This window comes from Equus asinus, chromosome 10 (genome assembly GCF_041296235.1).
Source record: "Equus asinus isolate D_3611 breed Donkey chromosome 10, EquAss-T2T_v2, whole genome shotgun sequence".
Taxonomy (NCBI): domain Eukaryota; kingdom Metazoa; phylum Chordata; class Mammalia; order Perissodactyla; family Equidae; genus Equus; species Equus asinus.
Genome location: NC_091799.1, coordinates 25,919,311 through 25,940,262, shown reverse-complemented (window position 1 = coordinate 25,940,262; position 20,952 = coordinate 25,919,311). Strand labels below are relative to the sequence as shown.

Sequence of the window (20,952 nt, the reverse complement as noted above, 5' to 3'; positions counted from 1 at the left end):
AGACTTCTCTCTCACCATCACTTGTCCATAAGTTCCTTGAAAGTAGGAACCTGTCTACCTTGCACATCATTGACTCCCCAGTGCACAGCATCTGGCATACTTAGGCGCCCAATATATATTCTTGAATAATTTCTAGGTAAACACCACATCTCATTCACCTCAATGGAACCATCCACCCATACTCAGCCCCATTCATTTAGCCAAGCAGCTTCACTACAATACCTACTACAGGTATTTTTGTGAAACACATGTGGGAATCATCAGGATAGCAGATTAGAACTGAGATTCATGCAACTCTGAAATACATATGCAAGATGGTTAGGCAATCAGACCTGGTTTACCAAGATTTGATTTACACTCAACTTTTAGGTACTTATTTAGGGCTCAAAGGAAGGTGCGCCATAAGCCACAAACCACTTGCTCTGCAACCTGCAGGAAAAATGGCTCAGCATAAAACCAGCTCTTGTGGCGTAGTGACTGCCAGGATCAGTATCTCCCCTCTGCCCTGAAGTTCCAGACCCAAAGCTACAAAGGGTATCACAATTCTCCTATTAAGTCCACTTCTGAAATAATTGCTAAATTTACAGCAACTACTCATGATCTCAAAGGCAGGAAACAATAAACACACAATAAAACACAAAAAGGTAGTGGAAACATAGGAAACACATTTGGACCAAATTGACTATTAAATTATAATGGGAAAAAAATAATTTCTAACAATGCAAACAGCTCTCCAAGGTGGAGGAGAGAACTCACATTTCTCTCCATTTTTAGATGAGAAAGCTGAGCCTCAGAGAGGTTGCAACTGGCCCATGGTCAAAGGAAGTGTCTCAGTATTTGGTAACAAACCAGGTAATTAAAAACTAAAGAGAGCTGCGTTAAGCAGAGCGATGAGCTAGGGCTGTGGAGTCTCAGAGCCTGCTTCTGACTCCCAGCTCTGCCACTTCCCAGATGCGTGTGTGATAAGGACAATCTGCTTAGGCTCTGAGTTTTCTAACTGGTAATATAGACAATAATCATATTTCCCTCGCAGAATGGCTACGAGTATTTAATAACTAATATATGTATGAGCTTAACAGAAAATGAAAATAAATGATTTTATTAGGATGATGATCTGGAACCTTAATGAAAAAAATTCCAGATGTAAGAAAATTTAAATTCTACAATGCATCCCCACACAAACCTCATCTCATTTGACCTAGTAGATGGGACAGACATCATCATCTCTTTCTATAGAGGAGAAAATTAAGTATCTGAGCAGTTACTTATTCATTTCTATTCAAGAAATGATAACTGTTTGCTTATTGACTCTTCTTTTTTCTCCACTCTCCACTCCAACTCTGAGCTTGGTGGAGGAGGGAGTGGACTCTAAGTGTTGTGGTTTGTGTGTTTGTATGTGATTTATTGTTTTATTTTGGTCATATCTGTATCACCAAATCATAGCACAGCTTATGGCATATAATTGGCGTCAAATTCTACAGCAATAGATGTACAAATGAGTGAAGGATGCATGAATGAATTTTCCGAGGATGAGAAAGCTAGACAGTGGCTCCAAAAATAACCAAAACATGAATCTCTGGAGTCCAAGTCCAGAGTCCTCTCCACTACCCTATGGTGTATTTTCAAGTGACAATACTTGATGGAATCATGGAATTTCAAAAAAGGGAAGGACCTTGGAGACCACCTTAGTTAACACTCCCATTTTACAGATGAGGAAACAGAAGCTCAAAGAAGTTCCATTACTTGGCCAATATCACACATCGCTGAGATAGGTGAGCTGGGCCAGCGCCCAGGTTCCCTGACTCTAACGGCAGATTTAAGCAGACAACTCTCCCAGCCTCCATGTCTCAGCTCAGGCTTCTGAGTGACAGAACATGTGCCTTCTGCATGCAAACCACTGCTTACGCACCTAATATTGCTCAGCTTGTGAAACAACATGAGAGAGGGCTTCTGCTGGGATTTCATTCGAAAGGTTCTCATTGTTGTCAGTAGCACTGACTCCCCACTGGGACTCTATGAGCTGAAGCCAGTCTCTCTGTGCATATGCAGGAGGAAGGAGGTGGCCTTAACCCACTTAAGTGAGGAGAGAAGACTTCCACTTTCTTTCTGAAGCTCCCAGATCACCCTGGATTCTGGATGGGGGCACTGGCCCAAAGCTTGAGGTCTAGGACATTTTACAAAAGCTGGCTCTCTAGCTTAAGACAATGCAGCACATTCTGGTATTGAAGGCTTTCTTTCATGATGCAAATGTCAAGTTTCTAATGTTTTGTGTCCATGTTAGCATACAGGAAGACACAGTGGAAACCACCTGTGAACATGCTTTAGTGTTTCAGGAAAGCTACATACAGTGAGGAGGAAGTGTCCGTTGACAACTGCCCCAATGAGCATGTCGTGGTTGGCTTTTGCTCTGGTCTGAACCTGGCCTGGATGGGCACACACGTCTCAGAGTACCTATTTGCACATGCGTCCATGTGCATAAGAGCTCCACCTAATCTTTGCACATAGTAGGTGCCAAATCAATGTTTATGGTATTAACGCTTTCCCAGTTGTGGCTATCATGCAGTTTTTTCTTAGTAGCATTTACAGTGTATGTATGTGTTTAATTAATGTCAGTCTCTCCTCTGAGAGCAGGGAGCATGTTTGTTTTACTCATCATTGTATCACCTGCCCCAAACCCAGTGCTGGGCCTGTAGCTGGTGCTTAATAATTATTTGAGGATTAAATAAAGGAAGAACGGAATAACTAGATGACCAGAGGCCTGACTTCTGGGTTGAACTCCATCATTTAATTAACCATGTGACCTCAGTTAAATCCTATACTAATTTTAGAGCTAGAAAGGATCTTAGAAATCAGCTTGTTGGATGATTGCAAACTTTGTTTTAGCAGTGGAATCCAAAGAAAAGCATACATGAACACTGAACACCAAAGCAGATGCAAACTCTACCTTGCATGAGGGCATGTAAGGCTGGGGATCATGCCTGATCACCTCCCCCACTTTGCCTGTCTTCCCACACTACAGTGGCTTCTATGACTTCTTCAACTGACCCTCAGGATTTCAAAGAGCAACGGTTGAAAACCACTGATCTACATCAAGATTATCATTGGATAGATGAGGAAAGTAAAATCCAGGAGAGGAGGGAGCTTGCCTAAAGTCATAAGACCACTGCCTGGAAGGGTGGAATAAGTACCCAGAAGTCCTTAGCCCCAAACTCATTATCAGCCTTTCACTTCTCAGCATCTCTAAAACTACCCCAAAATGTTTACAAAGTGGTTGTGAGGAAAAATGTTTGGTAGAGTCCTTTCAGAGCCCTGAAACACTCTACATTTGGAAGCCATGCTGGGGAGTTGTACAACATAGTGGTTGAAAGGAGGGCTTTGGGGTCAGGTGGAGTAGTGTTTGGACCCTAGCTCCATTCCTTACTAGAGGAATGAGCTAGGGCAATGCACTCAATCTCCCCAAGATCTAATTTTCCTATTGGTAAAATATCAAGGCACAGCTCACCTCACAGAGGATGTTGTGTGAATTGAATGTCCTCCCTTCATGGTATATCATAAGTACTCTTTAAAAGGCTGCTATTGTTGAGCATTCTATATTTGTGGTTCTACTCAATGTATCCATTTAAACATAGGTTATGTCAACAACAATCACAAACATATATTAATCATATAATACACACGATATTGCCCTTATAAAAAGTATAGTCATCGCTCATGTCATATCATGACTACTTATCTTCAGGGCAACTTATACCCAATGTCTAGCACAGTGTCTGGCATATAATAGTTGTGAAGCAACATTTGGAAACAATGAATGGATCCCTTCAGGTCTAGTGTATTCATTACTGTGGTTATGGACTTATAACCAGATTTTGTTTCCAGTCCAAGCTCCACCTTTCCTTGGCTACAAACCTTTATTTGAGTCATTCATCTTGTGATCTTTAAAATGAAATACGAACCCCAGTAATCCCAACTTTAAAGTATTCTCAGGAGGCTCAAATGGAAGAGAAAGCCACATATAAAATCAAGAGGTTATTATTATCTGACGAAACACCAACAGAATAAGATATCTGGATCTTCACTACTTCTTCTATTCCCCTAAATCCAACATCTCAATTTTATATTCTTCCCAATACCAGGGATTTCAGATATTGGTATATTCTGTTGAGTAATCAATGAGCACCCATGGTTGGTTTATGCATATTCATAAACAGCAATGGCTGTATTCTGTCAGAAACTATTTTAAGAATCCAAATTTGAAATTAAGTAGATAACTACTGTTCTTAGGTTGTTTAGGAGTAAGTCTCCTAAAGACCTTTGAATCAATAACTTTATTTTTGAAATTCTGATATTCTCTTTTGAAAGAAGAAATGCACCATATTTCTCATCCCTTTGCTTTTTTCCTTTTCTTGCATACCTCATATTCATTTTCCTTTGTGTTCTGCTTTTCATCATACCCAGAACATCTTTTCCCAATAACTCTCTGATTATTTACCACTCTTCAAGGCTCACAGAAAGTTCATCTGTGAGCTCTTGCATAAATAGAACCATTGCAAGACCTCAGTCACTAGTGGGCCAACTTTCAAGCTACGATTTGAATATTCAGCACAGAATCACAGGCATTTGCAGCTGGTAGAGATTTCATGAGTCACTCATTCCCAGTCCACAATGTCACAAAATGTGCAAAGGAGATTAGCCCATTTTCATATCAAATACATAAAAGATTTAAGACCTGAATCCATGCCTTCCCAGCTGCAGGCCAGGGTTCTATCCTCTACCATGTTTCCTGGCTCAATTATTTTGATGGGCTCAGAAGTGTTAGGGTTTGTCCTTCTTCCTTGACCTTTAAGACAAAGACTACACTTCTAGAGAGTCTTTTGCGTTCTCCAATTCATTGAAGTCCACAACATTTGTTGTATGCTTATGATACGAGGCAGAACAAAATCACTCTGGGGACCCAGAAATGAATTATACATATATATACATATAAGTTCTGCCCTCATGGAGTTTCTAGTTAGGTGAGAAAGAAATACAAGATTGCACTCTAATTCCAAATGACTGAAAACTAAAGAGGTATAAGTGTAGCAAGCTGTGGCAATATAAAAGAGAGGGTGATCATGTGGAATGGAGAGAATCTAAGATGGTTTCAAAGAGAAAAGATCTGTGGCCAAGTCCTTTCTGGATGAGTAGGATTCCAATAGGCCAAGAACCAGTTCAGATCTGCTCAAGAAAAGGTTGCTCATCAAGTATCCTTACTTGTTTCCAAATGTGTGAATAAGTTTGAGTAGGATATTGGGTACGTTAATAGCATTTGCAAAACAGCACTGCTTATGCCTAAAGTGATTGACTAAAATTAGTGTGACTGTGGATGCAGATAAACCAAAGTCTGAATCCCAGTCCCACCACTTACTGACTATGTGACTTTAGACAAGTTATTTCACCAGCTGAAGCTCAATTACTTCATCTATAAAGTGGAGAAAACAGATGGAACCTATCTCTGATGGTTGTTATAAGGTTTAAATGAGATAGTATAAAGAAAGTACTAAGCACCATGTCCAACACACAGTAAGTACTCAATAAACATTAACTATTTGCTCTTCTCCTTATCATTATTAATCTCTTGCAAAAAGTAAAAAAAAAAAAAGAAGAAGTGAGAAAGTGAGTAACATCCTGCTGAAAGGGCATGATTGTTATGGCTCAGATGCTACTTCAAACAGCAAGTCTCATTCCAACGACTGACCCCAAAAAGCACTCTATGAATGAAATACAAAGGCTAACTTAGCCCAGATCTTACCTGTATATTTTATATCTGGTTGTAAATCCTTGACGGTGTCTTTCCACAAAGGATAGGTAGCTCCTGGAGTGGTGGAAAGGCCCCCTGTCTGAAATAAGCCAATCAAATTCCTTGGAGACATGTTGGTCTGTCCCAGCTGGTTCCTGGTGGGAGGGCTGCACTGAGATACGGCCCCATATAAACAGGAAGTAGAGGAGCTCAACAAACCTCCAGTTCATGCTTTTCTGCCGGCCTTTTTCCTCTCATTCTTGCTCCATTCTGTGGAGTCCTGTGGAGAAAAGAATAAAAAGAGAGAGAGAGAGAAAGGAGGAAGTAAAGAGGGAGAGAGGAAAGAGAGAGAAGGGAAAAAAAATAAAACAAAATAAAAGGAAGAGAGAGAAAGACAAAGGAAAAGAAAAATGGTATTAACACATCTTCATAGTACTACCTTACATCAGTAGAGTGCTTTAAGGTTTACAAAGATCAGTACAGGGTCAGGTTAAGAGCATGGCCTTGACGGAGATCTGGGCTCACGTTCCTGCTTTGCTGTTCACATGTTGTCTGAACATGGACAAACTGCTTGACTTCTTAGGATGCAGTTTCCTCGTTTGTAAAACACAGGATGGGCTTACATGCCTCTATCTCGGCACTTGGAACATTGTAGGTGTTCAAGTCATATGTGTTGAAAAGATGAATGAAACCAACAAATGGAGAAACAGAGTCTGACACAGCCAGAAAGGGACCTCCAGTGTCTGTCCCACCTAGTAACTTCACAAACAACCTGCCTGTCATAGCAGAGACTCAGCAAAATGAGAGTTCCTTTCTTTCCTCCTCTCACACAGGCATGTACCTACAGAACACATGATTTGCTTTTGCATAAGTAGGTGAAGGCACAAAGTCTTAGGGTGGATAATGACCAGGACTATCTGGGTTGGATACCTTACGGATGAAGAGCTCATGGAGTTCATTAGAGTCCACTTCTACAATGCTCAGTGGACATCTCTTTCAATCCAAGGAAATGTGACGAGAGAATCCACTTTGAGACTCTGAGCCTCAAGCTTCCCTGGTGCTCAGAAGGAAAACTTAAGGCCAAGGAACTGGGTGGAGGCTTGCTCACCTCTTCTTTCAGTGGTGGCATAGCACAGTGGAGCCATGCTGGAGAAACACAAGACTAAGGGAGAGCTTACACAGAAGCTCCTTGTGGGGAGGAGAGAAGAGAAACCACAAGGCCATGCCCGGTCTTTGGAAAATTTCCATGTTTTGTTTTTATCATTTCATCATCATTCTACTTACTAGTTTAATGCTGTGTTGTCTGTGTCCCCATCCCACTTATTCTAGAAGAGGCTATCCTTTTCTATATTGAAAGGCAGCTTTGAATCCAGGTACTATCAGTTATAAACAGTATTATTTCAGGCAAGTCATTTAACTTCTCTGAGTCTCAGCTTCCTTGTCTGTAAAATGTAGTTAACAATAGCACCCACAGCCAGAACTAATGTGAGAATGAAATGACTCAATTGACGTAAAGTGTTCCACCCAGTGCCTGGCATTTGGTTAAGTGCTCAATAAATGGCATCAATGATGATGAGGATAATGATAATGATGAATGTTGGTACTGATGACGTCCACTTATTCTCTGCTGGGAGGGTCTTTGCTCATATGGTCCTCACTGTCCGGCCAAGTCCTGTTTATCTTTCAGTAGCTAGTTGAGGTCAAGTCCTCAAAGATCATTTCTTTTTTCTATTCCTATCAAAAGTGTTAGTTGTTCCTTTCTCTCAGCTCCAGTTGCTCACTTTAATAACTGTATGTTAATACTTATTATCTTTTATTACACCTATTCGTTTCTGTGTCTGTGTTTCTCACTGGGCTATGAGGCTTTAAGTGGAAAGAACCTTTAAAAGACTGTTTCTATACATGGCTAGCTATGTGACTCCAGACAGTCATATCCTCTCTCTAAATCTCTGATTTTTATGCTACCATTTCAAAATGTGGCAAGGACACAAACATTTTGTCAAATGTAAAAATATAGATAAACATGAATAAATATGATAGCTTATTTGTTTACCCTTCCAGCTGAAAATGGGAAGAAAGTAAAGCTAAAAAAGAGAAAATCAGAAAGAAAGAGATGTGAATTTCCCATCCAGTTGGATATTTCCTCTGTTGTCCAATTGCACCATTTTATTATGAGTAGCTACAGCAATCTGCTTGGCACTGCAAGCCCCAGCTGTCGGGGCAAAGGAGAGAGGCACGTGAACAGAGGAGTGGGCTGGCAGAAGCTGTGGCCTGAAGTTTTGTTCAGAGCCTAAAACAAAGCCGTACATGTTGAATGCAGAGCTGTAACAGCTACAGCTGCCAAAACTGTCTGCCGGAGACCACCTGAGTGGCAAGCAGGGGGTGGAGGTGATTGTTCAAAGATCCCGGTGGGGAGCTACAGCACACTGAAATCACAGCATGTCACCTATCCAGCCCTTATACATGGCTTCTGTTGTAAGTGGGTGCAGGGGGTGAGGGGAGCCTGGGAGAGAATGCCTGGCTGTTAGACTGTTTGCAAGGAAACAGGATTCAGAACATCACCCCTTTCAAAAGCAGAATGAGGCTATACATGGAACAGTAGCCTATGTGTATGTGTCTGCATGTGTAACAGAGAGAGACTTCAGCCTGTAGTCCTGGAATCAGCTGAAATTTGAAAGATCTAATCCAGTACTTCCCAAAGTGGAGGCCATTTTGACCCCCAAGGGACACCTTTGATTGTCATGATGGAGGGTGTGCTACTGGCATGTAGTGGGTAGAGGCTAGAGATGCTGCCACAAATCCTACAATGCGCAGGACAGTCCCAAAAAATAAACAATATTGGACCCAAAATGTCAAGGGTGCAAAAGTTAAGCCCTGCTCTAACCCAACTCCTTTGCTCATATTGTGACCTGAGTGGCTAATTGGGCCAGACTCTTGTCTCATAGCTCCTGGTTTTCATTCTGCCACGTTGTTTTGACAGGGCAGTGGGTGTATGTGGCTGTGTCTGAACCTTCTTTGTTGTTGTGGCTTGTGATGCAATCTACATTTGAGCAAGTAAAGATGAGTGCTTCATGGAAGAAGTCTGAACATGTCTCTGTTGACTTAGAAAATCACAATAATCCACAGAATGTGAGAAATGAAAATGAAAGTTTCTACAAGGTGCATTTTAATAGAAATGGGGTGTTTTGTTGGGCAAGAACTAGGACTAGTAGAGACGTTGCCTAAATGTTGCCATTTGATGACAGACATTGTGACTGCTATTCTGTAAATAAGCCCATGTTAGCACCAAATGTACTAGAGACTTTGGATAATATAAGGGTTACGTGACTGGTATTTATTGAGCATCTACTGTGTGCTTGGATCTAAAAGTATCTGTTCTCTTGGTAGTAGCCAAAGCATCCAGTACAGAGCAGATGTTGATAAAGGTTTATTCTGCGAGGTGGCGACAGTTATCCCATTTAACAGAAGAGCATCTTGGGACTTGGAGACATTAAATAACTTTCCCAAGCTCACAATTCCTGAGTATTAGATTCAAGATTCTAACCCATGTATATCTCATTAAAAAATCTGTGTAGTTTCCACTACATCCCCCACCCCGGCTGAAATTATGTCCTGCCCTCCAGAGATTCATAGTGTCATGGGGCAGTCATACACATGGGTAATGAATTTTAATATGAAATATGCTGTCATAAATACTAGAACAGAAGAAAAAAGTCTCATGGAGGAATACAGGCCAGAGATAACGTTTTCAACCGAGAGATCTGAAGAGGATTCTAAGAAGAAGTGGTCTTTGAACAGAGCCTTAAATAGCATATATGATTTTATTAAGCAGAGATGAGGAAAAGGAAACTCCAGCAGAGTGGGTAGCATAAAACAAGACTTGGGGTTGGGAGAGGGCAGGATGATGGGGTGTGTGCCCCGAGTGGCACACAGGGTAGCAGAGGTTTTAGCGAGAATAAGGGTCCATGAGGCATTTGATCACCCATATTTCTCTTTCTCTCTCTCTCTCCCTCATCAGGCAAGAACTGGGTATTTCATTTTGGTGCTGTACACTCAGGACAACACATTGGGGATGTTTAAGAAATTCACCCATTATCACATTTAGCTGGAAATTAAATAGTGAACAGAGCAGCCAAAGCCCTCAGGGAATTCATTTTCTCTTAGGTTGAGAGGAGTAAACAGATGAGAGGAGTAACCACATATATGATGGTGAGGAGAGCTCTGAAGAATATAGTGCAAGGAAGAGGGAGTGAGAGCGAGGGTATTGCTTTGCGTACAATGGTTTCAGGAAAACTTTCTCTGAGAAAATGGTTTTGGAGCAGAGGCCTGAAGGAAGTGAAGGAGAGAGCAGTGCAGATGCCTCTGGGGATAAAGAAATGTCAGTGGAAGGAAGGGTCAGAGAGAGGGTCAGCACTGGTTTACTGTTGGACATATCAGAGGTTGAGCTGCAGTTCAGTCTCCCTCGGGGGCTTTCAGTGTAGCTGCTGTTAAAGTCAGTTTGAGGAAGGAATCACGCATTTATTCAGTATTTACTACGTATCAGGAACCCTGCTAGTTGCTTTATACATGTGACCTCGTCACAATATCCTGAGAGGCTATGGTCCCCATTTTATACATGGAGGGAGGGAAACTGAGGTTCAGAAGGTTTAAGTAACTGGCCCAACATCACAAAGCTGGCAAATGGCAGAGCTAAAGTTGGAGGCTGTGCTGTTCAATTTGGGAGCACTGACCATGGGGCCATCAAGCACTTCAAGTATGGCTAGGCCCAATACAGAGGTGCTGCACATATAAAATATAGACCCAGATTTCAAAGACTCAGTAGGAGCAACAGAATGCAAAATATCTCACTGGTATTTTATATTGGCTACATGTTGAAATATTACTAGTTTGAATGTATTAGGTTCAATAAAACACATTATTAAAATTCGTTTCATCTATTTCTTTTTAATTGTTTTAATATGACTGCTAAAACTTTAAAATTACCAGTGCAGATGGTATTCTATTGTTATCGGACAGTGCAGGGCTAGAATGAGCCTTCTCTGCTCTATGACACTGCCTGGGAAGGTCATTCATTCATCTCCAGGTTTTTATCAACATTTGGAGAACCCAATTCACTCTCTCCTACAACTGTTTGGTTGAGCCACTGTGTGCCTGCCGCCTCCCTTCAAAATCAATAAAGAAGCAGACAGTAAATATGTTACAAATAAAAACTCCCATGTTCAAGGGCCACATCTCCCAATTGTCATATCCTCTAGACAGCTCTGGGTATCTACTACATTTCAGAACTGTCGTTGTTCCAACATTCATAAAGGGAACTTCCTGCCACTAGGGTTTAGAGCCTGTTAAACAGAGGCTGGTTCTATTCCGAGTGCTGCCCTTGACTCTCCGTGACCTTCTGTGAGTCACAGGCCCACTGCTGCAAGGTGCCCTATTGGACGTGGAGCTGCTGACATGGGCTGTAGCCCGGAGAGCACATGGGGCCCTTGGCTGAACCTTGCTATATATAAGCCTGCAGTGTTATTAAGGGAACCGGGTTCATCCTACACAGAGCACATTCTCTAATTGTTGCCATTGTAAATTTTTTACATCTGAGGAACACATGCAGGAGAAAGAGATGAGAGAGACGGGCCTTCCAGCAGCAGTGTCACCAAGCTTCTCCTCTGGAGCTTTCTGCATGGATTGCTGCACCATCACTTACATTTTGGGCCAGAGAATGGAACGGAAGGCTTCCTTCATCCCCCACCCTTGGGGGTCCCTGAGGCTGATGACCCAGTCTGAGATCACCCACATCCAGGCTTCAATTTCTAAACCTGAATCTCCAGATAAGACTTCTTACCAGAGACACAAACTTACAAAGCTGGGTGACCTTGAGCACATTAATAAACCCCTCTTTGCCTCAGTTTCCTTATCTGTAAAATGTGGGCAATAACAGGAGGATGAGTACCTCTTAGGGTTCAGATAAAGATTAAATAAGACTTTAAATACACCTATTTTAGTCTCAGTTTCAGCCAAAGCCCAAGTCAATAGATACCAATAGATAACATATTCTAAAGAGAAGTGCATAACCACTACCCAGGACTTACCAAAAAAGGTAGCCAAAATTCACTTTTTAAGATTCTTAATTTCTCACCCATATGACAGCATAAAGAGTTCGATGTTGGGGGATTACAAGAGGAGTTTAAGTGAGAACTGACAGTGTGCTGTGACTCCTCCTGCCCTTCCCCAAACAACTCAGAGGGAGAGTCAGGGTAGAAGCTCCTCGCCTCAAGTTTCAACAAACTCAAAGAACATGATAAATGCTCCCAGGGGCTTGGGGAAGCATGACGGATAGCTGTCTGACTCACCTCAAAGAAAGCTAAAAAAAGAATTCTAAAGACAGAAATCTGAAGACGGGTAGGCTAAACCTGGTGGCACAGTAGTGGCTGAAATTTGGGAAGTACTTCCTTAGCATATGTGTAAGGAATGTGTCCCCCATGGATCAGAGGTAGGCCACATGCAAGAGAAAGCCAGAGACATTGCCCTAGATCCTGCTCTGGAGGGAAAGAGGTTCTGGCTAAAGGAAACTGGAATCTCCCTGCCATTTACCAATGGTCGCAGGAATGACTGGCTGGCAAGCAACTGAAAAGAGATGCATTTTCCTTCATCAAAGGAATCGCCAGTAAGAGATCCCAGAGAAGAAGGGAAGCCCTGGATACCCCCCCAAGACGCTGCATGTGAAACACGTTACCACTAAACCCCTGCCAAGTCCTCAGAGCACTGATGCTGTCATCAAAAAAAGTACTAGACAAGGAAGACTCTTGCTTCCTCCTTACCTCTCTCTCCTTGATCAAACTCTGTACTCTGGAGAAGTCAAGATCAAGGTTAGGAAGATGGAGGAGATATGGCAAAATCCTAAACTGGGAGAAAGAACAGGGGAATCTGGAGGAAGAGTGAAGTTGTCACTTTAAAGGAAATTTGATTTGTTTGTTGTAATATACTGAATTGGACACATTAATTACCAAATCAAGACTGTATATGAGGAATAGAGGTAAACAGAAAAAATATTGAATGTAACTTGAAAAAATCATGGACTTGCCTTAAGTTTCATTCAAATGTCAGGGAAACCTGATCCAAGAGTAAATTTAAACAGTAGAAAACAAGAATCAAATTTGGGTTTTTTCCCTGATTTAACTCTATGAATTCTGTTTGGTCAAAGTAAAGATTCTATGTATTAAACTTACCTCAGTGCCCAGCTCAGTGTAAAAGACTAACGGAGTCTCATCGGATTTTACTAATCAGGACACATAGAGCAGGAAAAAATATCAGAACTTCTAGTGTACATGTTTATTACCTACTTTCAACACTTAGCCCAAATATCAGACGATCACAAGTCACCAGTGATACTGGAGTAAAGAATGGGAGTCCTACAGCATGAAGAGGCTGGGTTCCATCTTTCCTTCACTTTCAGTATATTGCGATGCTTTTGCGTTTATCTGTGCCTAGTTTATAAACAATGGAGTTTCGGATTATATTATATGATTTTAACTAAACCAAGTCTCACAAAATGGCAAGTGGCTTAAAAACAAACTGGATTGGCAATAATGATAATAATTCAAGTCAGCATGAACAAGAAAGTGGTAGAGGAATGGGCATATTACAATGTCAAACCAAATCAATGAGGATCTAAGCAGATTTGTCAAGGATTGGCCAAAATAATTCATTATGATCAAGAGAACAAATTAAAATATGGATTTACATACATTATTATTAATGCTGACCCTTGCTCTAAGTGGACATTGAGCATTGGGGAATCATGACATTAGCTGGTAAAAGTAATATGTGTAACTTACATACATACATGCATACAGAAGCATATTGTCAAAAATTTCTACTGATTGTCATGTGTGTGATTATTAAAAAGTTTGTAAACCATTGGAATGAGTGTTCATTATAGTTAGTCTATTTTATCTTATTTTCAAACACATAACCAATATCTCTAGGAAATCCCATAAGCTTCTCAAACTCAGAGTATCCCAGACTAAAGCCATCATCACTCTCGTAAACTTCTCCTTCTCCTGGTATTCCCCATTCAAGTGAATAACGTAATCTCCCAAATCATGCCTGTGAGAAGTCTGAGACTTTCCCTAAATTCCTCCTTCACCCTATTCAACCATATCCTACACCACCACCATCATTATCTCCTCATCCTGTCAATTTACTTTGTTTTCATATTCATCCACTTCTATTGACGACTTTATCCTTCTCCTGTCTTCTCGGTAAATCTCAGTGTGACCCTGCATATCTCCTCCCTCTCCCTTATACACTTTACCTTAGAAAGCTCTCTTTTCTAAGCACATTCCCTCTTGATATCTGTCATTCAAAACCTGGCTCTGGCTCTCTCTTACTTGGACTATCACAACCATCTTCCTATTGGTCTTCCTGCTTCATGTATCTCTGCCCCCTTCATCCTAAGCATCACTCCAGTTGCCAGAGTAATTTTTATGAATACAGATATGACCATGACACTCCCCTCATTAAACAGACTTAACAATTCCCTATCGATTGCCTTACCTTTTAGTCTTGCATTCAACAGTGCTTCTGAGCTGGATCCTTTATAGACTCAGCTTTTCCTACTTCCACTTTTCCACATCTCATCCTCAATTCACCCTGTCCTCCAGACTTTTCCCAATTGCACTGACTGAACACACTTTAAACTTTCATTCCTCCTTGCCTTTGCTTGTGCTCTTTCCTCTTCTTGCAATGTCCATCCCTATTTCCCAACTTTACAATAGCCTATTCACACTTCACATTATATTTTAAACACATTAGTAAGGTCAAGTAAAAGACTACTGTGCACCTACTATATGCTAGATATTATGCCAGACTCTTTCTCATGCCCCATAAGATTAAATCCACAGAAAAATCCTATGAAATAACATAATTTATATTTTGCAGATGATAAAACTGAGAGTCTTCTAAAAAAACCTGGAGATTTTTCCAGCGACACATTTTTTAAAAATGGCAGAATTGAACTTCAACTTAAGCCAATTCTAAGTTCTATGACTCAGTGCTTTAATACACTAAGTTAAGAAACCACATCATCCTTAGCTGGAGTTTTATTATTTGGACAATCATGAACAACCACAAATTAACTGTAAAGATGTTAATGAAGAGAACAGCTAAGTCAACCTGAGGTGTGAAACTTCTGGAAATGTTGAACCCAGGGAAGGCCATATTAATCTGAAAGAAAATTGAAATACTTATTTTTGTGATTTTTTGTGGATCCTAAATACTACTTCTTGTAATTAATAATATGTTATGTATAGCATCTTTTCATTCATAAATATTTCATTTGAAGCCACATTTAAGAAAGTGAAGATTTAAATTCAGGAAAACTACCTTTAAGCTTTCCTTCAAAATTATCAACAGCGCCTGCAGGCGATCTTTCAAAAAGGAAAGTGAAATTAACATTTTGGAATGACTTTTCTGGGCCAATTTGGAAAAATTCAACAAATATTTGTTGAGTTCCTACTATTTTAATTAGCTTTCACAGTCCAGAGCAGGAGATGCACAATTAACAGGCAATCTAAATATAATGTAACAAGGCAAAGACAGGGTATACCCAGTGTTCTATGCAACATGGAGCCTTAAAATACAGACTCCAAGAGAGCTTTCTGGAGATGGCATCCAGGCCAGGCCTTAGAAGATAAAGTAGCATTTGTGAGGTGACAAAATATGGGCCCTGTGTTTCAGGCCAGGAGAAAATCATGGGAAAGGAAGGAAGGAGTGTGGTGTGTGTATAAGATCTATGAACATTTCACAGCTATTGCAGTGGGATTTCAAGGAAGGGAGTGGCAGGAGATGAAGCAAACTAGCTAAATGGGGTCACTTGTTTTATAATCATGTCTTTACACATGACTGGTAGTTTCTTGAAGACATAGATTCTTTCTTCCCCTCCCCTCCATGTATGCCCAGGATCTGGAACCAATCATACGAGAGGCACTAAATCTGTATTTATTGAATGAATGAACCGAATAAATCAAGAGCTAGGACCAGCCCTTTGGGGGTCACAGGAAGCCATTGAAGACTTTTAAACCGAGAAGTCCTGTGTTAGTGGTTCATTTTAGATGGATTACTCCAACTGTAGGAGGTAGTAGATAGATTTTAAAAGGACAACGATAAAATTGAAGAGGCTATTACAATAGTCTATGCTAGATATCATCTGAACAAGATATGTTATATTTGACAGAAAAAAGGAAAAAAAAGTTAAGAGGCAAAATAAGCAAGATTTAGTGACTGTCTGAGTGGATGGAGTGGGAAAAGAAAGGTGTCTATGATGACTCCTGGGTCTGGTTTGATTAGATTGATGATGGTATCATTCATGATAATAAACAATAGTGGAAAAGGAATGGATTTATAGTGAATGACGACAAGTTCGCTCTTGGACCTGTTGAGTTTGAGGAGTCTGTTGAACATTCATGTCAGAATATCCAGTAGGCTACAGAACTCCTGAGTCCAAATCAAAAGAGATGCCAGGACTAGAGGTAGAGAATTATAAATCAGTATGAACTAGTGGTGGTTAGAGCTGTGGAAGTGAATGACAACCCTCAGTGAATATGAGTGAAACAAGAATAATAGAAACAATTATGGAGCAATGCTCATATTTAGGCAGGATAAAGAGTGAAAGCATCATTTGAAGTGGAGTATGAAGGGATTGTAAGAGGGAGAGGAAGAGAATCATTCATGAGGGAACAATGTCAACAAAGCCAGAGGAGCAGAAATATTTAAGAAGATAAGGGTCTCAAATTCCAAAAGGCTACAGAGTAGTCCAACATGATAAAAACTCAAATGCTTACTGAACTTAAGAAACAGAGGTAGCTGACAGTTTCCCATGCCTTGATGTGAACTGAAGATTCATTGAAAGAGATTAGGGCATGAGTGGGACATGGATAAATAGAGACATAGAATGTAGAGCACTTGGCAAAGAAGGAAAGATCAAGAAAGGAGTAGCCAACGCTCTTCCTTCCTTTCCACCAGAAAGGGAAGCAAACAGTCGATAGAACTTTGTTTTGGAGAAAGATGAGGATATTTATAGAGTCAGAAGAGAGATAAAAAATTAAAGAAGAAAAGAAAAATATGAGAGAGAAAAGAAATTAGTAATGATTGAAAGAACAGCATAGGATCTGGGGTTGGGGTGGAACGCCCAACTCTGTACCAGTCACTGGGGATCAAAGAAAAATAAGAAAGTATCCACAACTTTAGGGAGCCATATGCTGGTAAGAGAGAGAAATCCATATACCCCAAATTTCAAAACAACGGGCTGAGTTTTACCAGACACCTAAACAAAATGTTGTTGGAACAAAGGAGGGGAAAAGTAACTCAAACAGAGCCAGTTCAAGAAGACTTCTCTGGGGCTCTGAGATTTCACTTGGCCTCCAGTGGTTCAAGTAGTGATTCTCTAGCCGAAAGGACTAAAAAAAGACGTAATAGAATGCTTCTCAGGTAGTGGGACCAGTGTGAGCAAAAGACATAAGGTGATGCAATCCCACCTATCATGTGCAAATCACTAAACTAGATGCTGCATAGGATACAGAGATGAATAAGAAAAATTGCTCTCCCTAGAGAGGAATACCGAAGAGGCTGGAGTCAGAACAGGGTGCCAAAGATGAAAACTGGCACTACACAAGTGCTCAAAATATAATTGTTCAATAAATAAACAGTGTTCTGCTGAGTTAATGGCTCTGAATTCCTCCCTGTAGCTAATGTATCTTAATATTCAGTGGAACAAATAAATAAAACACTCAAGGTTCCATTTGAACCTAAATTTCAGCATTTACTCATCAAAAGTTCTGAACCTTGGCTTGATGTTTCCAAAAGGTTACTAATGAAAACAGCTGAAAGGATCCTGGTGGATCCATTTGGATCGAAGCTCCTCAGATTCTGCCTGTTCTTGTGCAATGGCCTCATCCTTTTACAGAATGCTTTTTAAATGAGGCACTAAGAGGACTGCTACAACGTCTGCTTGTCCAGGGCAACCAGGAAATCCAAGGAAGAAGGTAGGGGACACATCTGAGTATTTAAGCAGTTGCCAGGTCAGCAATCATAGATTGAAAAAAATGTGGTCACTTTGGAGACTGTAAGCGTCATCTCTCACCCCTAGTCTCTTAAGACATTCCTCCTTCCATCCTCACATTCCAGCAAAACTTCATGATGCAGAGGGATCAAGGTCCCATTTGATCTCAGAGCCAGTTTTCACATATATAGAGCAGAGATTTATACCTGTCATTCCAGAGATAAGAAGATGAATATTCAGCAAGGTAGCACCAGTAAATTATTTTAATTAAACATGCATAATTCACTTAGACCTCAAAACAAGCTTCTGAAGAAGGTATGATCATTACTCCCATTTAATGGGAGAGGAAATGGGCCAGAAAGTTTCAGTAATTTACACACGACCTCACAACTAGTGGGTTATTTTGTTTTGCTTTTTTTTTTATTTTTTTTTTTAAAGATTTTATTTTTTCCCTTTTTCTCCCCAAAGCCCCCCGGTACATAGTTGTATATTCTTCGTTGCGGGTCCTTCTAGTTGTGGCATGTGGGACGCTGCCTCAGCGTGGTCTGACGAGCAGTGCCATGTCCGCGCCCAGGATTCGAACCAACGAAACACTGGGCCGCCTGCAGCAGAGCGCGCGAACTTAACCACTTGGCCACGGGGCCAGCCCCTTTGTTTTATTTTTTTAACTTTAATCCAGTAAGTTTGGTACTCTGTTGCTGGAAACACACAAAGCCCCAACAGATAACAGCAATCTCTCAACACACATCTGCACACATACATAAAATTGGCTCAACTAGTATTAGTTCATTGACCCTCCTGTGGTTCTTGTTTTGGGGTGTTCCTGCTGCCATGAGAGTTCCTTGCTAAATACGTGCATGGCCCAGTCCGTCTTTCTCTATCACCACTGTCTCTGTCCAACACTCTCTAAGCTCTCACAGATCCTAGAGCTGTCATTCTGTCCCAGAGCTCTAGTCCTATTAATATGAGAATCAACCAAAGGATTCAACGTTACCCTCCCTTTGTCACTCCTTCGGGTTTCAGAAAGAGTAGGCCACAGGCCAACAAAGTAAAAGTCACTAGAGATGCTTAATAAATATTTAATCTCCTGGTCCCTTCACCAAACCTACTGAATTACTGTGTCTTTAATAAATGCTCTAGGTGATTATTATATACACTAAAGTATAAGACCCAGCATCCTGGCAGGTGAGGGAGATGGTCAGGGTCACCTGAAGCCATTGCTTAACTTTAAGAAATGCCTTACTATTGTTGGAATGTCAATATCAAGATAAGCTAGCACCTGGATCCTCCCCGTTGTCCTTCAAATCCCAAAGAAAAAAAATCATTGCACTGTCTGATTTTAAGGGCTCAACCTGTCCCATCTGTGTGATTTTCAGAAAGCTCCGCCATCTCTCTGAACATCTGTTTTCCTATCTATGTGGCTAGATTTGGGAACTCTGGATTAATAACTCTAGCCACCATTTTTGAGTCCTTACTAGAATAACGATCATGATGAAAATAATATATGTACATTTAGTGTATGACAGGAACTGTGTCAGAACTTTACAAATATTATTTCAGTTGGGCTCCACAACTACCTATGGGATAGATGTGGCAGATTAATGGCCCCAAATCATCATCTCTCCCTATAATCAGCACTTCGTCACACAGTTTTCCAGCTCTTCTACTAAAGAGGTGTAGTCTACTCCCCATTCCTTGCATTTAGGCTCATCATTGTAACTTCCTTTGGTCATTAGAATGAGGCAGAAGCGATGTTGTGCCAGTTTGGAACCTATACCTCAAGAGACTTTGTGGGTTTCTGTTTTACCTCTTATGCTTCTGCTACTGCCACAAAAGGGATGTGACCGGGGTTTAAGAAGGAGGATGAAAGACATGTGGAGCAGACTGTCCAGCTATCATGCCTCAGCCAAGCCAAGCCTAAAGCAGAGACCCCAGCTGAACTGCAGGAGCAGGAGCAGCCCAGCCCAGATCAGCGAGATTGGGTTAGATCAGCCCCCACCCCCACCCCAGCTCACCCACAGATGCATGAGCTGTGTTAATAAATACCAGTTGTTTAAAGCCACTGAATTGGTGGTGTGGGTGGAGGGGGGCTGGAGGGAGGGTAGCTAACAGACACACTAGGTAATATTACTATTCCCATTTTGTAGATAAGGAAACTGAGTCAGTGAAGTTTAGCAATTTGTTCAAAGTTACATCATGGATTGTAAGAGTCTGAGCTGAGATTTGATTCGAGGTCTCTCCAAAGTCTAGGCTCTTCGCCACCACACTGCACCGCCTGCTACGGGGCTGGGGACTCCTGGGCCTAAGCTAGGTGTCTTTAAGCTAATGTAGCTTGTGGGAGTCCCAAGCAGTCTCTGTTTTGGGGGGGGGGGGGTTTTTGGTCAGGAAGATTCGCCCTGAGCTACCATCTATGCCAATCTTCCTCTATTTGTATGTGGGTCACTGACAAGTGGTGCAGGTCTGCACCCAGGAACCGAACCAGGGCCACCAAAGCAGAGTGCACCGAACTTAACCACTAGGCAACCAGGCTGGCCCCCAACAGTCTCTGTTTTTAAAATGCATTTTTTCCTCCAGACTTCATCAGAAATTCTGAAGGTAAGGTCCCAGAGTCTATAGTCTTAAAACACTCCCAGATGATTTTAATGCATTTGTGGGATGATTAGCCCATATTGGGAATAGGAGAGGAGGGCTGGTCCTGAAAGAGGGGGGCACTAAGTGTTCACTATGGTTCTCTCTTCCTCTTAGGCAGTGAATGCGCAGTGTAACCTAATCACTCTATGCATAAGAAATGAGGTTGCAGGTTTTAAGCCAGAAAGGAACAAGGTGTTTCATTGGGAGCTTGAGGAAAGAAGAAAAAAAAATGCATCTTTTGGATGAAAGGACCCTTAATCTTCAAAATAAAAATCATTTTCCATACCAAAGCCCCTTCAAGCCCAGGAAGTCTGCTGAGGCCTCAAGTCAGGCAAACAGCTTGTGTTTTGCAGATTAAGGAGCCTTTGACCCAAAGGATCCATTTTTCTGAAACTCCAAAGGAAACTCTGGTCTATTTCTAGCTGGTACTTTCCCTGTCAGAGGTGACTTTAAATACAGTCTGAGAAGCCTACTGCTTCCTGCTGGGACT

At 41.2% G+C, this 20,952-nt stretch overlaps 1 protein-coding gene across 1 annotated transcript in view; it reads right to left on the bottom strand.

Moving 5' to 3' along the window:
- BRINP1 (BMP/retinoic acid inducible neural specific 1) overlaps positions 1–20,952 on the bottom strand; it is a 170,528-nt gene that overhangs the window by 117,255 nt on the left and 32,321 nt on the right. The window contains exon 2 of the mRNA XM_014830414.3: positions 5,792–6,059. Coding sequence (XP_014685900.2) covers positions 5,792–6,009 — 218 coding nt within the window. The 5' untranslated portion in view covers positions 6,010–6,059. The remainder of the gene's footprint in view (positions 1–5,791; positions 6,060–20,952) is intronic.